Source organism: Botryllus schlosseri, chromosome 13, assembly GCF_051294905.1.
Source record: "Botryllus schlosseri isolate E-star chromosome 13, Bs_hap1, whole genome shotgun sequence".
Classification (NCBI taxonomy): Eukaryota; Metazoa; Chordata; class Ascidiacea; order Stolidobranchia; family Styelidae; genus Botryllus; species Botryllus schlosseri.
In genome coordinates this window covers 12,140,415-12,155,361 of record NC_137248.1, presented here as the reverse complement: position 1 = coordinate 12,155,361, position 14,947 = coordinate 12,140,415, and the positions used below count along the sequence as shown (strand labels likewise).

Here is a 14,947-nt window from a genome sequence, read left to right as displayed (position 1 = left end):
GTCTTGTGATGTTTTGAAACAATGAAAATATCAATAAACCTGATTGATTAAGTTAGGTGACGTCATAGATCGTATGTTATGAAAATTTATCAAGTTTGAAGCCGTTTTTCGATGAAATAAGATTATAAGATTAATGAAAGTGATGTCATAGAGCTCGGTGAGTGAACTGACTTCCGGCTTGATAACGTGGAATAACCCTTCTACTAAATGAATACCAGTCAGCCTTCAGGATTACCGGACCACGACCTAACATCGACCTCGCCCTCCGCCACATGCCACCTCATTTTGTCGCTTGCGTCTTATATTCCCTGCATTACTTTTTATTCAGTGTGCAATGTGCATTGTGCATGCCTCTTCTTTACTTCGCCTAGGCTAAGGTGGATGTCTGATCTTGAAGGCTACTCCAAGTTGTTTCGACACCTTCCAACTTTTCGTTGTATCGCAAGTCTTGCGATGTTTTGAAATGATGAAAATATTAATAAAACTGATTAATTGATTGATAACACCGGTCGCGCTTTTTCCATATCTTCGTTTTTCTTGAAGAGGTAGAACACGATACCCAGTTACTGGTCTGTCGAATCGGTCGGTAGAAGTGGATTGCTATCTGATTTGATTTATTCTTTGTCGCTCATGAACATGAACAGTTAACACGCATGCCGTTGACGGAGCATCCCAAATCCACGTTCTATAGAGAAAGCGAACGTCTCGAGTGCTATTTTGTCCTGTTTGAAGCATCTGATATAAACTGCCTTCTAAAAGCGTATTACAGATAATTGGGATCAACTGCACTCATATCTTACTTAGCCTACGTCACGCGGAGATCCTTATCAGCCTCGTACGCACAGCGTCGTCATAAGTAGATAAAGTTGTGATGATAATTATCTACGTGGCGATATTCGTACGGCGTCGTATAGCCAATTTCGAACTATAAATCATATCGCTTCGTCACTGAAGTTCCTTCAAAATGTAATAGTCTACTCTAGGAGAGATGTTTATCGACGCAGTCTGGTCTGAGCTGTCGACAAAACGTCCCTGCGTTTTCAAATCGCATTCTACAATCTGCGTGATGAAGTTAATTTATCCCGATATCAAAATCTCAATTAAATGCTGACTCATCATCGTTATATCCAGTTGTCAGATTCGAATGCTTTTGTCAGACGGTTCTATCCCAAAAATCAAATTATTCGACCGGTTCTGTTACAAAGTGTTGTTGAAAGTAACCAGTAATACCAATCGGTTCTCTCCAATCGCATTAAATTTCGTGAGGTTTATAGAACCGGTGACAACCGGCTGAATCCGCCCATGATTATAACTTGTGAAGTTGCAATTCATTGTCAAATCGATACATAAATCGAAATGACGAACGTTGCAATGGACGGGGAACGGCAATCAAATCATGTACGCTCTTCAATATTGTCTCTGTATTGTATATAGTTCCAGAGTGGGAATATTTCTATTAAGACGAAATGTTAGCTCGTTCGGTAATACAAAGTCACCAAAAAAATCACAATCCAGGATTCCAGAGTATAACTTGGTTAGATCATGCCATGGCAGTGGAGCGAATTTCGCCTTCAGTTGAGCTGTCCCGAACGTCTTACATTCACATAGGCCTACTTGACGGAATCCCATCAAGAGTTCTCATTTGTTCCAATAACTCTGTACTTGTCTCTGTGCGAATGACGTTGCAGCAGTGGAACGGTTTATTTTTTGATGTTCCGTTGTCATAAAGTTGTGTAGTCGGACGCTTTTTGTTTCCGAACTTCGAATACGTACCCGACTGCATTTCCAGGCTCGCTTATATGCCGATCTCTCACATAGTGAAAATAAGGCTCTCTGTCGCCGGAAGAGGAAGATCCAGCTTCTGTGTTGTAACAACGGCTATCGCCCAATTCTTCCCGGGGAGATTCGTCGAGCTCTGATGAGCTATCGCTCTCCACAGCCACCCCGGACGCTCGGATGGTCGATAGCCGCTGAATAAAGTTTCGGGAGTAATCGAAGCGACGATGCTGCCGCACGTAAGGATGTTTTCTTCTAGGCAAAGAAGCGCTGTGACATTCTCGCGAGCTTTTTGAAACCGAACGAAGGCTAGGTGTTCTCCAGTCTGTTGGGCTCCCGTAACTCGCGCTTTTAACCATGTGTTGACTGCTATATTTAGGTCTCTGCTGTCTTTGTATCTCTCTTGACGATCTACTATGCAGCAGTTCGTCACTACGACGCGTCCTATCTCGCCGTAACCGGCTATGTTGCGCTTGATATTGCCTATACTCGGCTTCAAGTCTGGAAGACGTCATCAGTTTGGTCTCTTCGTACCATTTCATGATGCATTGTGGGCAACTTTCGTTGTAAAGTTTGCTCTTTTGTGGAAAATTTAAAGATTTCAACTTCAATTCCTCTCTGGATGAATGCGCTGTTAGCGTGGAATGTCGCGACGTTGGCGCCGAAACGGTCTTCAGCAATGGTTCGAGTTGTATTGCTGTTTGCGAGTTAGGCTGTTCAGCAGTCGTGACGTAGGTTGTGTTAGGTAACTTCATGCGCTCGTCTACACTTGCTAATGTCCACAATTTCGCAGTGACGATCAAGGCAGTAACCTGGAAATAGTAATTTATTACTTAGAGGTGAGTGATTGAGTGGATTTTGTAGTCTTTGAAAAATGGATTTTTCAGCAGGCTACGGAGCGCTTCGATGCAAACGTAACAAATCGAAATCCAATGATGTTTGGATTTGTAATATGTACACAATGTACATTGTACATTGTAAAATGTACCGGTTCAATGAAACCACAAATAGGCTAATCGAAATGCATCGATTTAATATGGTAATTTTTCAACCAATGGGCGCGTATAGAGATAGTTTAAGTTAGCGTGGACAAACATATATTTCATCAATTACTTGTGATGAACGCATGATAGCCGCTGGAAACCGTTATCTAAACAAGACACCGATGATACGCAAGGCGTCAAGTAAGCAATCCGTGGTCGGAGATTTCCAGAGGTTGTCAGTAACAAAGTACTTCTACTTTTGTGGAGTACTCAAGTACGGTTCTGCCTACTTGCTCTACATATTCAAATGGCTATGATTTTAGTATATTCTTCCACTTCTACTTAACATTTTTTAGTGTTTAGGCAAAACTAGGCCTAAAATATACTTCCTTCTTGCTTACGCTACTTCTACTTGCGCTTCAGTAGAAATTAAGATGTTACGACAACTTGACCACTTCTGAATAATTCTATGTGAAAACTGAGCCCGTGAGGTCATCACGGCTCCGCCCGATGCGTGTATTTAGTATGTGCATCGTGCAATGTACATAAATATATTCAAGCTACGTAGCATACGTACTTGTAGAAGTCCCAATATCGACGCTAGAAACGGTACAACACGTAGAATGGTTGTCTTCGTAAGGAAAATGATCAGCGCTTCGCCACATTGCAAAATTTCGTTTTGCTCGCCGTCCGAGCATCCACTCGAGAGTTTTCCGTAACTTTTCCAATCATCCGACCACTTTATGCCGCAACAGTTGAACTGTATAAGAGCCGTATAGTTGATTTTAGCTTGAAATGTGTAAGAGAGGAATCTCCAGTAATCGAATTAGTCTACCTTCGTTTGTATCTCTTTCCACGCTTGATTCAACCAGTCTCTTTGCTGCCATTCCATCGATTTCATTTTCTCATTCATCATGTCCACATCGCGCCTGTTCGAGTTGTTACTCCAATCCCACTTCCCCGCTATTCCAGCGCTTATTTCAATGCAGAAGGTCACCAGCAGTGATACGAAAAACTAAAATTTTATTCAGTGTTTGCGTCATTCTCAAGTGAGTCATTATAGGGTCTGGGCCGCATGGTAAATTTCAGAAAAGTAGGGCCTACTGTTACGGATATGGCTCTGGTATGGTCATGGCTAGGGCTGGGCATAATGATTCGAGTACTCGATTCTGAATCGAGTAATAGCCTAATTTCAATGATTCGAGTCGAGTAGTAAAAGATGATTTGGTCGAGTACTGAAATTATACGCTCCTCGCCACTGAAAGTTATTTATCGACGAGAATTATAGTTTCGGCGCTATTTTCCAATGTGCAAGCCTTGAAACCGCAATTGGCCGCATGACAGCATACGGAACATATAGTACAAAGCTACTAGCGTTACTTGAGATAACCCATTTCCGAAATCCTGACCATCTCACAATGTCGCAAAGCGCATTGAAATCGGTATGGTCGAAAAAAGTACCAAAGTATCTTTAATGTGATGGATAATACAGGCATTAAATTCTTTCGGGTGGTAAGAAAGGAACATATTTGAAATTTGACTTCTTCCATTCTCTTTTGACGTCATAATGAGTGATACTCGAATACTCGACTCGACTCGAAGCATAATACGGAATAATGATTCAGATAATGATGATTAAGAATCGAATCACTCAGGTACTCGATTTTGCACAGCCCTAGTCATAACACTATCGGCACAGGATCGTTGACTCGCACAGACACTATGAAGGTCGGGGATCCTCGTAAACCATGTCATTGTAGAGTAGCCTACATACCCATCCCAGTAGCGTTCTGTTGTCAGAGCAAGTTCCACAGCATCCCACACATCCGATAACAAGCATGAGGCAAGACGCTGTTATCAGTACTGGGAACACAATCGGAAAGAAGGACTGAATGTAAAAGTTTCCAACGTCTGTTCCGTCCGCTACGACGATTATGGAGCTCAGGTTGTCTCGGATCCAGCAAGCGATCCCAATCATTGTTAATGAAGTTACCTGGAATGTAAAATATTGTCAAGCGCATACGGAAGGCTATATAACTAAGTGGCGTTGATTTCCTAGCTATACGAATTATATTCTCTGCTTCGGACCAGTGGACTAAAAAAGTCTAAACCTGAGTATAACGCGGGCTAGTTTGACCAGTGACGTATGCCAATTAGCCATCTGAAATTTCAACAACAGGAGTCCAGCATAACGCAGGCAAATATGACAGCAAGACGTGTATGTTCGCAACAATAACAAGCGATTAGACAGGAAGAAGAAGTTGAAAGCAAATTCTTTCGTGATGACTTGTGTGCCTTATATCGAAATCCGAAAAATTCTCGACCAGTAAGATGCATATCTTACAATTAATGATCAGCAAAAGGTCATTGAACGTGAGTGAATTTAGATAACAGTGTTTGCTTATCGGCATGTAAGTGTATTTGCATTTCAAAATAATTTGGTCGGAGATAACCTGCGTTACCGATAATGACTCCCCACAGTGAGTATGGTGCGATGTTTGTCGATTTGAGTTGTGTTGATACAGGCGACCGATAAGCCGATTAGTATTGAATGACTACATGCAGGTGCTTCCATTTATACTTAATACCTGTGTTTTCCCGTACCGTGTACCGTGTAGGCAAAAGTTGACCGACCACAAACCTAAAATGTCTATCCTGGTTCTCACACGCCTCGCCTATACGGGCTACGGATGGAATCACAACGATATCAGCAGTCAGCACCCCCAGAGTTTATTCCCCATGCTATCCCGGAGCGCCTGTCACGGACGCCGTGGCTACTTTACTAAACCATTGATGGGAACAACGGTAGGGTTACCATGTTTTGGAAATCTGAAAAGAGGACACGTTTTCAAAATTTTCAGACTTGCAAAACCGGAGGAAAATCCTGAAAAAATGGTAAATTTTTCCCGCATCGTGGTCGGTTGACTAAAAAAAGGTCAACTTTCCGGCCCAGCTACCGAAATACCCGGCGGAGCGTTACTTCGGTGCTGATTTGCTGTATCTAAGTCGATTTTGCCAGATATTTAACCAAAATTCTCAAAAAATAGGACATTTGGGCGTCCTCCGAGGACACTTTAAAAAAGTCAAAAAAGAGGCTAATCCTCTTGAAAAAAGGACGTACGGTAACCATATTACAACGGATATATAGGCCTACATTCATATTTATTATTGTCAAAATCAACAATCACATTCATCAGCAGTTCCAAATAACCAAACCTTGCCGCAGACATCCTGCTTACAGATATTATATATCACATCAACTTGTCCATCGAAAACTATTATTCTTTAGGCCAAAATTATTAACTTGTTGATTGTTGAAGGCATTTGGCTCCATCTAGACGCCTACTCATTTCAATCAATTCAGCATGATTCGACAAAAAATATACTCACCCACATGGAAATTATGGTGACCAACAATAAACTTTTAAACCATCTAACTTTGTTGTCGTCTTGCATCGCTAATCTTGCTTTCACACACCACCGAATTCTAACTATATGGAATCGATCATTTGTATCTGATTCAGAGCCTAGCTTCTGCACTGAGCTGTCCAGGCTCGTTTAAACTCCTCAATGTTGTATAACAGTCTCATGTCGACATGCCACTTCGTGAGCAATATGCCAGATAAGATTTACGGACTCCTCACTCATTGCAGCTTTTGTGTTGTCCGTCACAGTACATTTATTGGCACCCGTCAAACAATTCATATTTATATAGTCCTTATCTCATATTAGATATACTTAGCTTGTTACTAAATAACCTGGAAAATCTAGACGACCTCGCCGTTAATTAAGAAAACTGTACTGTGAGGTATATTAGCTAATTTGCTATAGTATTAATGCAAACATTTTACAGTATATTCACTGTGTCCACGTTATCACGACAGCACCTCCACATCGCCACTTCCAAAACAGTGTTTTATTTCATCTCATATGTGTCATGCCTGAGGTTGAGCTTTGAACAAAAATGCAAAAAACCGATGTTTCAAACTAGGGCTCGGGAAATTCGAATAGGATATACCTGAGTTATTCGATTCTGAACCTCGTATTACGCTTCGAGTCGAGTCGAGTCGAGTATCACTCATGATGACGTCACAACATGTTGTGGTCAAGGTTCAAATATGTACCTTTTATGCCACCACAAAGAACTGCCTGCAGGTTGGCCACCCCTGATATCCATGAAAAGGTAGTTTTGCGTCACGACCGTATTTATAAAATTGAGCAATATGCATATGCAAAATAGTTTATAATGATCATTTTTCTGAGATGGCAGGTGCATCTGAAATGCGTTGAGATCACGATCTGGTTTTGTAATTCGATGTGTTTCGTTCCTTTGAGTTATACGAGCCAAATTATGTAATGTGACTATGTTGGTTGCCTTCGTTTTATGTATTTTTTTCGGCTCCATTGATAGCAATACAGGTTATGCGCCTTTCCGAGTTTCTCAATTTTATTGCTGACGATTGAGAGCGGATTCTAAAGAGTACGTGTCGTCGTTTCAAGTTAACCACCTGACTTGGCTGGAAACGATGTTCTGGTATTTGTATAATTGTGATCACAAAAGAAACGCTCTCAACATTCTCTGCTCGACATTAAAGGGGCACTGCGCTCTAAAAATGATGTGGTCTCAAATTGAAGGACAAAACGAAAAAATAATTTTGGCCGCATCCGTTTTCTTCAGAACGCCACCGTAATGGAGCTGTAATGTATTGAAATAAAGTTCGATCTCTGCGTGACTGCTGGAGCGTGCTGCAACTCTGGAAATTTCAATACATTACAGCTCCATTACGGTGGCGTTCTGAAGAGAACGGCTGCGGCCAAAATTTTTCTTTCGTTTTGCCTTTCAATTTGAGACCTCATCATTTTTAGAGCGCAGTGCCCCTTTAATATCGACCACGCATACGATTTATATTTTCGAGCCCGGTTAGAGCTGTCTATATAACTTAGTTCCAATACTCCTGATCATTCAATCAAATGCAGTTTCGACGTTTTTCAAAAATATATTAGAATTCAAATATCTATCCTACGTTCGATATACCAGAAGCTGTGAAATTAGGCAACAGTTCAAATAATTACAGGCCTATTTCTGATGATACGTTATCGTCATTTGCTACTTCCGCTTTCCATTTGTTGCGTCATCAAGCGTAATTTTCATACAATAAATTGACATCGCCTGAGCAATATACATATCTTGATATTATACACGCGATGCATGGCAAAATAGGTTTCAATGGGCGATCTGCTACACGGACCGCATCCATCGGAAGGAGAAAGTGAAATTGCATCAATGTCGATAGTTTTAGTAATGCACAATAACTATCTATCCACCAAAGCAGCGATTTCAATGTTTCGGAAGAACTGTAGACGCCATCACACCTCTTTTCGACTGAAGTTTCAAGTCCGGGTTTTACAACCCCATATACCTCAGTTCTCGCCATTCTGTTTAGGTGAGCAGTAACAGACGTCAATTTTCATCGATGGCGATATTGTCAGTACCGGTAATGTCGCAACTTATTTTCCATAATCTTTCCGCGGCGGCATCATCTCTTCCGCGCGGAGCTTCTCTTTTCTTCTTGCAGTCACTGTGACCGGAACGGATATTTTCAAGTGAGACTAACCCGATTTCTCGACGATACGTACCAATAGTATAACCCTGTTTCGTCTTCGAGTTCCGGTGCAATGGCGCAGTAGATAGATGTTTGCGCTCCGTGCTCGGGCGTTTTCCAAAAGTACTTGGTTAATTTTGACACGCAACAAAATAGTGAGTCCCAGCATGATGTGTTTTCCCCGACGTGTTGCAGGATGTTGGTCCTAACCAGACCCGGATGGACGCAGTATGTAGTGACGCCAGTACCTATAGCATAGCGAGTCAGTGGGATTAAGAACACTGCAAATGCAGCTGATCAAAGTAGTCATCGCTGCTAATAAAGTGGAAGTAGCAAGCAATGTCGTAAATTTGTACTCAACTAGAAGTAGATGAGGTATAGTGATTTACAAGTGAGCAAAAAGTAACTAATATTCTCTGCCAGGTTTTTCTTAAAAACTGAAAACTGTTAAGTGGAAGTATAGTCTAGAAATAAAAGCACTTGAATACGAATAGGCAACGCCAACTTGAGTACTCGAAAAAGAAGATGTACTTCGTTACTGACCACTTCTGGTTGCAAATAGTGTAATATCTAATATAAACCCGTAGCCTGGCTGATGGAAATGGTCGCAGAAGTTGCAGGCTATAGGCATATTTATCTCGAAGTGATTCATAAGTAATATCTATGGTTTAGAATATGATACGCCATACGGCTGTCACTAGTGCATATAGTACGTCCACATTCTGCATACAAGTCATAATTTTTCGGTGAGGTCATGTTAATGTCTCTATTCAGCTTCATAGATATACGTCGCATCAGGCCCGTAAAGATGTATTGCGACTAAGATCTTCATTGGGCGATCGGTAGCACCATATATATTTTCGACATTTCCCCGTGGCCCGATACAACTGAAGTAAATTCCCAGTTCTGGCGCCTTAATGCGGTGAACCATTTTATTGCCTGTGTCCGATATGTCAACCCTTGTCCTTGGGTTTATTGTATGCATTCCCGAGCGTTTTTACCTTTCAATCGCTTCGAGAGCTCTCTTGAAAAAAGCACATTCATAAGTTTGCTCTGGCTATAGGCATCCCGTGCGACGTAGCCTCTATCCAGATTCAGGTCATCCCAGTGGATGTAAGCGTTGTACATCTCTGTATGCATGACTGACGAAAGAGTGATGATCCGGCTTGGAGCGCTCCTCTGAATTATATTTCGGGAAATCAATCAATTAATATGTAATAGTAGCCTAACTATAGGATGCTGAAGTAACATTAACCAGACCTTGATTAAATCGAGTAACAAGAGAGTGAGCAGAAAATGACCCAAATGATTCACTCCGAAATGCATCTCATGCCCGTCCTTGGTGGCCGATTTCGGACACATCATGACACCTGGAAAAATAGGTCACCGTTCCGCTACAATTCGTCGTTAATGACGCGTCTCTTTCATTCGGCGACAAGTCGATAAGGTCAAAATGAGTTCGATAGCTACTCAGTAGCAATACCACACAGGCCTACTACATAAATATGGCACATGTCAATTCTCTGCGATTCATCGTTAACAAGGTATACATATAATTTGCGCACGGAGCCGAATTTGCGACATCTGCACAGTGCACAGTGCACAAGAATAAATTCGGTGACGCATCGATCCAATATCTAGCCATATAGCCTAAAATCAATCGAAAGTTGGCATTTCAATAAAGAATCTATACTGATCATGATTTAGTATTGTATTCCTTGATATCCTTCATTCAGACCACCTCGCATGACAGATAGTAATATTTGGGTTACAGAGGACCGCATTTAAACACGGCCAGGCTCATATATGATGTTGCAATAACTTGAAATAGGACATCCGAGTGCAGAAACCGCAGTTTCTGCCTGCATCTATAGGTTTCCGAGTGTTGTTAGTGTTATGTCATTGTATTTTCTATCCGGGGCCTACGTATCGTATAGGTCCCGTGCTACCATCTCATCGTTAATTAATGTTGACTAATATTTCTATTTGAACAGGTTCTTGGAGATACAGAACTTCAATATAGGCCTACAATCGAATAGTATAGGCTATTCATATTGAAATGAACCCGAATATTTTCGGCTGACAATCGTCAGCAGTAATCCACAGCAACTGTTAGAAAATTCAAAAGAACATCGTATATCAACAATCGTATCACAAAATATGACGTCACCAGCATGAAATGTCGAATATGAGAGGGTTCAATGTACTATTTTTAAATGGTACACAAACTCTTTTTGTTGAGACAGCCTTGGCTGGTGTATTTTGATAAAATTTTGATAATATTTCTATGCAATAAAAGTATGACAACATTATGATACTAAGTTTGTTGTCCATACGACTCGGTGAAATTTATCAAACACCCAACGTCTGGGTCTCCACATAGTAATAAACTGTCAAATTCATAATAATGACACATAGTCTACAATCTACATAGAAATATCCGCATAAGATGAGGAACATATTCCTGGTGCGTTGATTCAGGAGATACTCGAGAAATCGATGTCGTAAACGGGTTCGTTCGTTCGTACAATTATCAGCAGGCTATGATATTATTTTATCGCTGATGAGTGATGGCAAAACATGTAAAATGTAAATATGTAATGCTTGTCATCCATAGACATTACTTTTCAGAATCACTTTAATTCGCAAAGCAGAAGTAATCGCAGATATCAATGGCTACGGCCAGCGGGAATTTATTTCGTACTAAAACAAAACATTAACATGCAATGATGCTGATATCGGGAAATTTCAAAGTGTCAGCACATCTCGTGATAGGGTGCTGAAGGGTTCAACTATCAAAGATTGAGATTATTCTCATCACATAAGCTAAGGAAAACACCGCATTCTACGATCGTGGATGACCGATGCGATTTACGTTGTGCGTGATTGCAAAATTGTAATTTAGCTGTATCGTGCTAAAAACCTGACCTGCATTGTTGATTAGTATATCCAACCTCGCTTCTTCGCGTAGTAATTTATCAACACAGGTACGTATTGATTCAAACGAAGCCAGATCTAGGACACAAGCTGTGGCATCGCGAGAATTTGAGCATCGATTGATCTAAATTCAATCGATATATGGAAATTATTGAACACACCAAAATTGTCTGAACAAAATCATGATGTTTCCCGAGGAAGTACATAAATGCATGATCAGTAAATATATAAAATACTCAAGGTTCATACCGTCTCTGCTGCATCATTTCCTCTTTTGGGATCCCTGCATGCGATGATGACTTTTGCTTTTCGGCGTGCCAAGTCAATCGCAGTTTCAAGCCCAATTCCAGAGTTAGCCCCAGTTATCAGCACTGTTTTGCCAGCCAGCATACGATCGCATCGCACCCAACCGCGTTTCGACGATTTCGCGGGAATGCGAATATTGCCACTGCTATCACTAATTTTAGGCATTCTATATCTTCCAAATTCACATCGAAATTACAGTCTCTATCCTTTATCGACTAGCTCTGTATTTCCATTCGGCATTGATCGACTTGATGCATCTGCACGCGAATAAATCCGGAACGCCCTATTATAATACACTAACTCACGGTAAGACTTGAAGATTTTCATTGCGAATCATGAAGTTTTGGCACCTGTTAGAACGATCGGTCTATTTCTCAAGAGCAATATCTTCACAACGAAGTAGAAATCACTATACGGTAGTGCCTAAAACACTGTAAAGGGTAAGCTAATGCTCATCTATTACGTCACTGATGCTTGTCCCATACATGCGGACTCATAGAAAGACTTCACCCCTTATTGGTGAAATGCCTTTATGAAATATTTCCATTTGAATCGCTATAGCAACATATGGAGGCAGCAATCGACTGCGTTCCCCGACTGATCTGTAAAACCGAGCTAAGTCATCGCGACTAGTAGCAATAATGCGCTTAAGTGGAATTATATACTCGTTCCGTTATATTCCCCGAATACGTAGTCATCGGTAACGTACAAGGTTTGGAATTCTGTGCTAATACCTGTGAGTTTAATTGCCACTTTACCCAAACAGCGCAATACGCATATTACAAATATTTCCATTGAGCTGCCTTCGTGGGGCATTCCATTGACAGCTGGATTTACAATTGCAGCCATCGTCATCATGTCGCATGGGACGTCAAATAACGACTAACTCTGCTACAAAAGTTTTACTATGATTATGATGCGAAAAAATGAAGTACAGAGGACAAGGGACGGGAGCGCTTGTCGCCATGGTTTTACAGTGTCCCCGTAAGTTTGCAACAACTTTTCCGGCTGTATAAATCAATGTAGGCTATTCATCTATTAGTTTTGCATCTATTGTGACGGGATTAGGAATTCACGAAGTTATACATTTTCTATCTGTCGGGTCAACCCGCATTATTGTTTAATGCGCAAGACCGAATAGATACTTGCTACGAACAGCAACTTCCATGCCCTTTACAGGATAAATTTTGCTATGATTTAAGGAGGGATTCGATACAATATACTATATCTATACGTATGATCATTATTGTATTCCATTAATTATAGGAACAGAAAATATGAAATGTGCAGTATATGCATTTACAGCGAAGTCATACGATTAGACGAAGACAATTCTATTGAGTCTCGGACGCAGTAGTAACGGTATTTCTTTTGGCTTGATTTCATCTGTAGGGCATATAGCCGTTTCACGCCGTACTTGCTTTGGGATACATCCGAACCACGGAAGCGGTAATTAGGTTTCACCATTGAGCAATTACCTACCATATAACCATACCGATAGTCAATTACCAGAAAAGGCATTTCTATTGAATCTTGTCACTATATAAATTAGACATCGTTATTCAGTTGACGAAGAAGCTCTTCATGATGATGCGGTCAATGAATTTGATCTATCGGAATTTCCTCCCATCACGATGACGCAAATTTCCGGGATTTCAAGTCTACGATCAAATTGCTGATGGAAGTTATGCACCTGTCGCCACACCTCTGAGACGCGTGTCAACAACACCGCCTCGTGGATCGCAAGCCCTGGATGATTACAAACTTGATAAAATGCACCTGGAAGCGGAACCGACGGCATAAAAGATTATAGCCTCCAAGAAGATATCATAAGATAAACATCAAGAATTTTGACCAGTGGTTCTTGACCTTTTTGCAGTTCCCCCTTTCGAAAACTGCCTAGGTCTGCCCCCCGCCCCCATATCTTAAGGACGGCAGTAAAAACAAGGGGTAAGAGTTCGAAGTCCTGTCGGTCTTTTCGGGTTGGGACGTTACTATTGGAAATAGCTTATGATTCGCGCTCGTGGACCACTCGACTAATTTACGATATAATAATTGTATGTTGCGTATTAGGAATCACATCAAGGTTGTTAAAACAACCATCGGGTACGGACTCGTACCACCTGGTTAGAGCCCGGTGTACAGTAGCCTACACATTCCGAATTCACCTCTGGTCATACGGAGAGAGAGAGAGAAAAAGAGAGAGAGGGAGAGAGAAAAAGAGAGAGAAAGAAAGAAAGAGAGAGAAATAGAAAGAGAGAGAGGGAGAGAGAGAGAGAGATGATATTCTTATTCGCCTGCACCATCTATTATGTGTTAGTTATAAATAGCATTCATTAAAATTCATGCAAAATTAATCGCGCTAGCTCGGGTCTGTCACAAAATGTTTCGAATTAGGTATTTTATTCCGCAGCGGACAGCGTCTCGATACCGAAGAAAGAGACATATGTGCCTGTGCCATATTTTTAAGAGTGAGAGTCCTTGTACATTAAAGATGCTTTGAAGATTTTAGGTCAAATTACAAAACTGACTATATAATTGTTTTTGACAGCTACAAAATTACATATTCACAATATTTCTTCATCGTATCATAAAGGTTGATATTGTGGCCCGCAACCTCACATGAACGTTATAAAATATGGGTTGCTTTGTTTGGAATACATTCATATTAAAGTTAATACCTAGGAGCAGTACTAAATTCAATGTGAGCAAAGTTCTTTAGCACTATCTCAGTTGATTTACTAGCCATATATCCCCGATCCCCGGCCGGGTCAAACCAAAGACTTGAAAACTCGTATCAGCTGCTATCCTGCTAGGCGCATAGCAACGACGGATAGCATGGAGGAGAAACAAAAAACGGGGGTGCAGACTAGGTGACATTACGGTCGTATCGCATCTCCGTCGTCAAAGCATCTCGATGGTGCAGGCGAAATATAATATCATATCTATCTCTCTCTCTCTCTCTCATGTCATGTTCATTTCACACATTTTGAGAAAATTATCTTTACATGAAGTTTTCGTCTTCTTTCAATCATATATTGTTCCCCATTAAATTTGAAACACTGAGATAGACATAACCATGGGCAAGACATGGCCGAAAAATATTCAAAAACGTTCGAAAAATTGTGATTTTTTTTAAAGTTTTAAAAATGAAACTTCAAAATTTGAAAATTTGACATAACCTACTTTGATACAACTGCGACGAAGTGCGTACCATTATAGATAACTAACGTAGGTTAGTTTATTCAATAGTACCATCATAGCAATTTACAGCATAGCTGGCTTGCTATGGTACCATTCCACAGGTTGAAAAGCACTGGCTCAGTGAATTTTACTTGCTCA

General features: G+C 40.8%; 2 protein-coding genes across 2 annotated transcripts; both read right to left on the bottom strand.

The window, feature by feature from the left end:
- Positions 1-1,060: 1,060 nt before the first annotated feature.
- Positions 1,061-6,554, bottom strand: LOC145453490 (tetraspanin-12-like). Its single transcript, XM_080331465.1, has 5 exons — positions 6,150-6,554; positions 4,534-4,752; positions 3,595-3,774; positions 3,337-3,519; positions 1,061-2,588 (listed from the first exon to the last, which is right to left on the bottom strand). The coding sequence occupies exons 1-5, from the start codon at positions 6,213-6,215 to the stop codon at positions 1,722-1,724; spliced, it is 1,515 nt and encodes a 504-aa protein (XP_080187591.1). The 5' UTR covers positions 6,216-6,554; the 3' UTR covers positions 1,061-1,721.
- Positions 6,555-8,173: 1,619 nt separating this feature from the next.
- LOC145453496 (retinol dehydrogenase 12-like) lies at positions 8,174-12,608 on the bottom strand. The gene is made up of 6 exons (XM_080331470.1): positions 11,549-12,608; positions 11,291-11,423; positions 9,623-9,732; positions 9,364-9,541; positions 8,397-8,610; positions 8,174-8,338 (listed from the first exon to the last, which is right to left on the bottom strand). The coding sequence occupies exons 1-6, from the start codon at positions 11,768-11,770 to the stop codon at positions 8,221-8,223; spliced, it is 975 nt and encodes a 324-aa protein (XP_080187596.1). The 5' UTR covers positions 11,771-12,608; the 3' UTR covers positions 8,174-8,220.
- Positions 12,609-14,947: the final 2,339 nt, after the last annotated feature.

What these genes read in the sequence shown, in the direction of transcription:
- LOC145453490 (XM_080331465.1), bottom strand. Translation starts at nt 6,215, where the DNA reads ATGCAAGACGACAACAAAGTTAGATGGTTTAAAAGTTTATTGTTGGTC. An exon ending in TCACCATAATTTCCATGTGG is followed by an intron (nt 4,753 to 6,149) that starts GTGAGTATATTT and finishes TTTACATTCCAG; the next exon opens with GTAACTTCATTAACAATGAT. An exon ending in CGATATTGGGACTTCTACAA is followed by an intron (nt 2,589 to 3,336) that starts GTACGTATGCTA and finishes TACTATTTCCAG; the next exon opens with GTTACTGCCTTGATCGTCAC.
- LOC145453496 (XM_080331470.1), bottom strand. Translation starts at nt 11,770, where the DNA reads ATGCCTAAAATTAGTGATAGCAGTGGCAATATTCGCATTCCCGCGAAA. An exon ending in GAAATGATGCAGCAGAGACG is followed by an intron (nt 11,424 to 11,548) that starts GTATGAACCTTG and finishes GATTGAATTTAG; the next exon opens with ATCAATCGATGCTCAAATTC. An exon ending in GCTCTCGAAGCGATTGAAAG is followed by an intron (nt 8,611 to 9,363) that starts GTAAAAACGCTC and finishes GCTATGCTATAG; the next exon opens with GTACTGGCGTCACTACATAC.